Source organism: Anarrhichthys ocellatus, unplaced genomic scaffold (assembly GCF_004355925.1).
Source record: "Anarrhichthys ocellatus isolate YVR2014 unplaced genomic scaffold, GSC_Weel_1.0 scaffold237, whole genome shotgun sequence".
NCBI lineage: Eukaryota > Metazoa > Chordata > Actinopteri > Perciformes > Anarhichadidae > Anarrhichthys > Anarrhichthys ocellatus.
This window is the reverse complement of record NW_022280267.1, coordinates 22,845-30,199: the sequence shown is the minus strand read 5'-3', so window position 1 is coordinate 30,199 and position 7,355 is coordinate 22,845. Positions and strand designations below refer to the sequence as shown.

The window sequence follows — 7,355 nt, the reverse complement described above, 5'->3', positions numbered from 1 at the left end:
ATCACAACTCCAACCACAACCACAACTCCAATCACAACTCCAACCACCTCTGTAACAATACCTACGTCCACTACAACCATGACGACCACAGCCATGACAACAAGCATCAAAACCACACAACCCACCACCACAACCAGTACAACCAGTACAGCTAGTACTGCACCTGTTGCTCCAACAACAACTAGAATGACCACAACTCCTCCTTCGACTACAACGACACCTCAGCCCACGACTTTAGCATCAACCACCACTACACCTGTAAGTGTTCTTGTTGCTTTACAGATAAATTTGTGTTTACTGCTATTATTCAATTATTTCATGTTTACAAACCTTCAGCTGTTCATCAAATCTTCACCTGGATTATGAAGTTTGATGAGACTATTTCTTATTTCGTTCTGGGGATCTGAGGCTGCTTCCTGATTGGATAACTCCTATTCCACCATAACAATAGTGGGTTCTGATTGATGGGGCTCAGTTTGATGCTGCAGGTCGTCAGAGAAAGTCAGAAAGGAAGGCAGGGAGTCGATCTCTGTTCACAGTGAAAGTTTAAAAATGAAGTCCACGGTTTGATGAATGTGAAGAAGAAATCTGGAGAATGATGTGTCATAAAGAAGCTCCAGATATTTTAATCCGTCTGTGATGTAAAACAGCAGTCAGCCTCCATTAGCTGAGGAGTAACTGTCTGTAGATGTGTCTGTAGATGAGGATCACTGAGGATCACTGGAGACACATTTTTCTAACTTTATATTCTCGGTGTGCCACCTGATCTGGGGATGCACCGTTTGTATTTTTTGGTAATTAAGCGGACTGATTTAAGACTGTGATGTTCAGATGCGCCACAACATGTTACATGTTACATGATACTTTTATTTTGGAGCGTAGACGAGGTGAGTTACGTTTCAGACTATCAGGATGTTTGAGGCACCGCATTCCTGATCAACCTCTATCACAGAAAAAGATGATGTAATGATACCTGAACCTCAAACACCTGACAATCAAGAATAATGTCAGAATAATAACAACAATTAAAGCTGCAAGTAGCATTGATCGGGCCCTCGCAACTTCATGCACGTCGAGGGTACTGGCAGGACTCTGGTTGACGCGGTCATGCATTTCTCTGACCATCATACACAGCGCCTGGAAATTGCAAAAGCGACACTAGAAATTCATACAAAATTCAAAATGGCTGACTTCCGGTTGGGTTTAGAGCTTAGACCCCTCAGACTTTTTTTTAAGTCTACATGTGATACACCTGCTTACCAAATTTTATACATCTAGGTGAAACGTACTGCGAGGGCTGCATCGTCGAAATATTGTAGGGGCCGCTATCGAGCCGACTTGCTACACTGAAGCATTAAAATCACATCAGATAACTACATTCAGGATTTTAAATGTGTGTTTGGTTATGTTTTGAGCATTTTTAGCCCCTCAAAACACCTTAATCTTTCATGGCGAAGAATGCGTTGCCACGGCAACGTCTTTTCAGGAAACAACAAGCTTTGAGTAACTTTTCATCACAACGGTCTTTAGATTGTTCTGACCAAATTTGAAGTTGATTCGATTATTTCCCTAGGAGGAGTTCGTTAGAGTACAGCGCCTGGAAATGTCAAAAACGACACTAGAAATTCATAAAAAATTAAAAATGGCTGACTGGCTGATTAATCTGTGAGGAGCAGGATGTAAAAGTACACAATTTATAACTTCATGTCACCACTAGGTGGAGCTATTGCTACGATTCTAAAATTGTCATATAGATGTCTTCAAAGTTAGGATGTTATGACATATGATACATTTGGAGCAGATTAGACCATGTACGGCCGCGTCACAACTTCATGACGAATTTAAAAAAATTCCCAGTATCCCAAGCACCTCCTTTTTGCGACGAAACACGCGCGATAATAATAATAATAATAAACATTAGAATAACAATAGGTCCTCCACTCCAACTACGTCAGTGCTCGGGCCCTAATAATATTAATAATGATAATAATAACAATAATATTTACACTAATAATATCTTTATTCCTTTATTGATAACAATAATAATATATATTCTTATTATTATGACAGTAATATTAATGGTAGTAATGATAACTTTAATTAATTCTTAAATTGATTAAATGCAGTCCACTTAGGCTCACCTGTGGTGATGTCACTTTCTGTTTCAGGCTTCCTGCTGCTCCATAAATGTCACTGACGTCAGCTCGAGCTCCAGTTGGGTCGAGGTGACGTTCACCACTGCCGGTGTCTCCTGTTCCTTCATCCTGTTCTCTGATGAGGACTCTCGGCCTAATGTCTCTGATTGTGACCCGGACGGAGTGTCCAGAACCAGCTTCACCTGTCGGATCCCGAATCTGGATCCCGGGACTTTGTACCGTTTAACGGTGATGTCCAATGAGGATGGAGAGAGGAGACACTTGTCAGTGTGCACAGGTGAGTGTAAATATCTTTATTATGATTATAAAATATGAAGTTCCTGTTTCCTTTGACATGAAAATGAATTCGACATTCTGAACTAAAAGTTACGTCTTTAATTGTCAGGTTCAAACTGTCTCTCAAAGGTTAGTTTATATGAAAATAATAGTAATATCAATAATAATTAAAGCTGCAAGCAGCATTGATCGGGCCCTTGCATATTGACGCACGTCGAGGGTACTGGCAGGACTCTGGGTGATGCGGCCGTGCATTTCTGTGACCGTCATACACTGCCTGCACGAGTTAAACGGTATTTCCTGTGTCGACCAATGGCGTAGTCAGGTTATTTTGCCAGGTCTTAAGCCTCGAATGTTTTGAGTGTACCTCCGAATACAATCATAATTGTCACCCTGTAAAAATCAACAAAAAACTGAGTGTGTGTGAACGAGCTTCAGTGTTCGTAACAGAGTAAATGCAGCTCGTTTGTTTGTGCAGGTAGGTCTGACAATCGCTGCTGAGTGACTCAAAGCTGGAAGAGTCGAGGAGAAACAGGAGAATGTATAGTTCCATGTGGAAAAAAAAAAACATTTTTATAAAGAAATGAGTTTAAGTCAAAAGGTGAGCCAATGTAGAATAATCTAACATATAAATTAGTCTGGGTGCAGTTTGATTATATTAAACAAACTTCACGTTGCATGAAATTACTTTACATTACGGCCTGTTCCAAATCGAACAAAAACAATTAGATTTACTATGAATGAAAACTCCACGTACAAGTGCGATTTGGAAACCTTTTTTATTTAATTTCTGCTCTCCAAGCATCTTAGTTTGCACATATTTAGATCAGAGAAGTCTTTTTCTCATGGTGTGCCCACAAACCCTTTCAATAAGTTCAGTGTTTGGGCCGCTGTAATTATAGAATCCTGCTTACGTCCGTGCTTATCAGTAGGTGGCGCTATGACTATGAGTTAATATTGGCATGCAGAAGTCCTAAAGCCATGACAGTCAACAAGCATGTCAAGTTTGGGACAGTTTTGACAAAGTACAGTCGAGTTATAACAGCTTGATGGATGATGGTGAACCATGTAAAATGGCTTTTAATCGCTAAGGTCTTTAGATTGTTCTGACCAAATTCTAAGCTGATTGGATTAATTCCCTAGGAGGAGTTCGTAGTACAGCACCTGGAAATGGAAAAAAAACACGAGAAATTCATACAAAATTCAAAATGGCTGACTTCCGGTTGGGTTTAGAGCTTAGACCCCTCAGACTTTTTTTTAAGTTTAGATGTGATACATCTGCTTACCAAATTTTATACATCTAGGTAAAACGTACTGTGAGGGCTGCATCATAGAAATATTATAGGGGGCGCTATCGAGCCGACTTGCCACTCTGAAGCATTAAAATCACATTAGATAACTACATTCAGGATTTTAAATGTGTGACAAGTTTGATTATGTTTTGAGTATTTTAGCCCCTCAAAAATACCTTCGTTTTTCATGGCGAAGAATGCGTCTCCACGGCAACGGCTTTTCACGAAACAACAAGCTTTGAGTAACTTTTCATCACAAACTTCTTCAGATTATACTGACCAAATTTGAAGTTGATTCGAATACTATTTCCCTAGGAGGAGTTCGTTAAAGTGCAGCGCCTGGAAATGACAAAAACGACACTAGAAATTCTAAAACAATAAAAAATGGCTGACTTCCGGTTGGGTTTAGAGCATGGCCCCAAGAGACTTTATTTTAAGTCCAAATGTGATACATGTGCCTACCAAATTTTGTAAATCTATGTGAAACGTACTGCGAGGGCTGCTTAGTCGAAATTTTGTAGGGGGCACTATTGAGCCGATTTGTCCCTCTGAACCAATAAAATCATATTATACAACTACATTTTGGGCTTTAAATCTGTGTGCCGAATTTGCTTATGTTTCGAGCATTTCTAGCCTCTCAAAATGACGAAGACTGCGTCGCCACGGCAACGGCGTTCGACGAAACATCAAAAGCTTCATGAACTGGCATTATGAACTTCTTACATTTGTGTGTAACTAACTTGATGTTGATTTGATTTACCTACTAAGAGAAACAAGCCAAAGTATAAAGACTTTAACTTCCTGTTACCAATCTTCACAATGAAGCATTATCAAGGTCTTAAGGTTGTTCTGACAACATTTGAGAGGGATCTGATTAATCTGTGAGGAGCAGGATGTCAAAGTACAAAACTTACAACTTCCAGTTGCCACTAGGTGGCGCTATTACTATGATGCTAAATTGTCTTATAGATGTGTTCCGGGTCAGGATGTTATGACATATGAGAGATTTGGAGCAGATTAGACAATGTATGCCCGAGTTACAACAACTTCCTGTTTCATGGCGAATGGTGTTTTTTTGACGCCACGCCACGGACACATAGTTGTTTTTGATCTTTTTTGAACTTTTTGATCTTTGAGTAACTTTTCACTGCCAAGGTCTCAAGAGCATACTGACCAAGTCTGAAGTCGATCGGGTTAAATCTCTAGGAGGAGTTCCTTAAAGTAGAGCTCCTTGAAACGGTCCAAAAACATCATCAAATTCAAAATGGCTGATTCCTGTTTGGTTTAGGGATAAATTCCAAGAGGATTTTTTGTACGTCCCATCACGATCCACATACCTACCAAATTTCATACAGCTAGGTGAAACCTAATGTTGGGGCTACTCAATAGGGGGCGCTATCGAGCCAATATTTCATTCATTGGACACCCCAATCAGACTGCAATTTTCGCAAATTCTGGCTTGCGTTCAAAATTTCAAAATGTTTCCAGTATCCCAAGCACCTCCTTTTTGCAATGAAACTAGTAGAATAATAATAATAATGGTGGTGCTCGGGCCCTAATAATAATAATAATAGTAATATCAATAATATCAATAATAACAACAATGATAATTATAACAATAACATCTAAAGAAGCAAATTAGCTTGTTAGTACTTTTATGTGTTCTGGAGTATTTTCATAGTGTGGTGTTAGTACTTTTACTTGTTATGAAATCATACATTGTGTGTTTCCAGAGTTAGACATTGTTTCTAGAGTTGGACATTGTGTGTTTGTAGAGTTGGACATTGTTTGTTTCTAAAGTTGGACATTGTTGAGCTCTAGGAAGTGGAGTCTCCTCAGGGAGGAAACATTAGGAACAGCAGGTCACGGTTCAGTGTCAGTGTCCTTCTCGTCCGGCCCTCCCTCTGTTTCCTGTCCAGCTCCATTAAAACGTCTTTCAAACAATCTTATCAACCTTCACCGGTCTCACACACTCTCTCACACACACACACACACACACACACACACACACACACTCGCGTACACGCACACACACACGTGCACACACGCACACACACACGTGCACACACACACACACACACACACACACACACAAACACAATGAAATCTCTCTGAGGCTTGTTTGTATGTTATAGATATATAAAAAATCCCCCCCGCCCCCTTCTGTTTTGTCTCAGACCCGGTCGGCCCGGCTCGGTTGGACGTCCAGCTGGACCAGGTTCAGGCTCAGTATAAAGGCCAGTCTGTGGTCCACGGTGGTTCTCCAGGTCTGCGGGTATCCTGGTCTCGTTCTGCAGGTCACGTGGACTGGTATGATGTGACTCTGGAGGACTCCAGCTCCGGAACCACGCTCAGGACCAGAATCATGGACTCTGCAATCCCCCAGTCTGGTTTCAGCTCTCTGATCCCCGGGACTCTGTACAACGTCAGTGTGGTGGCTTCAGCCGGGAGCAAGAGCGCTCCACCTGTCCACAGGACAGCACCTACAGGTGAGACACACCTCATTTTAGTTAGTATTCATTGGTTTTCCTGCTATTTGTATCTCTTGAGCCTATTTTTGTTTTATTTATTAGAACATTTTATTTTTTATCATTTTTAACCTAACCAAAGCTATTTATTGTTTATTTTGAATGATTCATGTATTTTCTTAGTGCTGTTTGAATCTGTATGAAAGGTGCTTTATAAATACAGCTGAGTTGAGACCATATGAGTTCAGGTCAGAGGAGATTCATGACAACCTTCTCTGTCCTCCAGCTCCGTCGTCTGTCCTCGGCCTGCAGGTAGCGTCTTCGTCCTCAGACGGCCTCCATGTTTCCTGGACGGTCGGTCCGGGTCGAACCGAGCGATTCAGGGTTCTGCTGACGGATCCGGACCGGGTTCTGTTGAAGAACGTCACTCTGCCGAACACCGTGACCTCCGCTGAGCTGGACGGCCTGCAGCCCGGCACCCTGTACATCGTCACCGTGGTAACAGAGGCCGTTGGCCTGACGAGCGCCGCCTCCGAACAGGTGGTCACAGGTAGATATACCTTTATATATGATATACTGTATATATATATATAATATATATAATAATCTGACATAAACCTCTCACTTTATTAATCTAACTGAAACCTCCCTCAGTTAATATCTTCCTAAAGTGAAGACAATAAATAAATAAAACAGTACATTTACAATGTACTGTAAATATTATGTATACCTATAATCTACCGCCCCCCCCCTTGCAGTCCCAGCAATGGTCTCAGATCTAAGGTTGGACAACAACAACAGCTCAGATAGTCTGCAGGCCTCCTGGCGGTCACCTGAAGGTGGTGTGGACGTCTACCTATTGACCCTGTCGGCTCTGGACTCGACCCCCCAGGAGCTCTGTCTGCATCCCAACGTCACCCGTGTGGTCTTTGATGGTCTGACCCCTGGTCACAGCTACCAGCTGAGTATCAGGACCACCGCTGGAGGACAGAGCTCAGAGACCAGGACCAGCGGCAGGACAGGTACATGTTTTAAACACCAGGACACCATGAACCTTTATCCTTAGTACAGGTTTATGCAGTCAGTCTGTAGTCTTTGTGTTAATGATAGTTCCCTGTCATGTTTCAGTCTGTAGTCTTTGTTTTAATGATAGTTCCCTGTCA

General features: G+C 41.6%; 1 protein-coding gene across 1 annotated transcript in view; it reads left to right on the top strand.

Moving 5' to 3' along the window:
• The window catches only part of LOC116401042 (receptor-type tyrosine-protein phosphatase beta-like), a 40,754-nt gene that overhangs the window by 10,741 nt on the left and 22,658 nt on the right, over positions 1-7,355 (top strand). Inside the window, 5 exon segments of the mRNA XM_031879235.1 lie at positions 1-258; positions 2,169-2,433; positions 5,902-6,213; positions 6,479-6,742; positions 6,951-7,214. The exon segment at positions 1-258 is cut by the window's left edge and continues 10 nt beyond it. Of these exon segments, the coding sequence (XP_031735095.1) occupies positions 1-258; positions 2,169-2,433; positions 5,902-6,213; positions 6,479-6,742; positions 6,951-7,214 (1,363 nt within the window).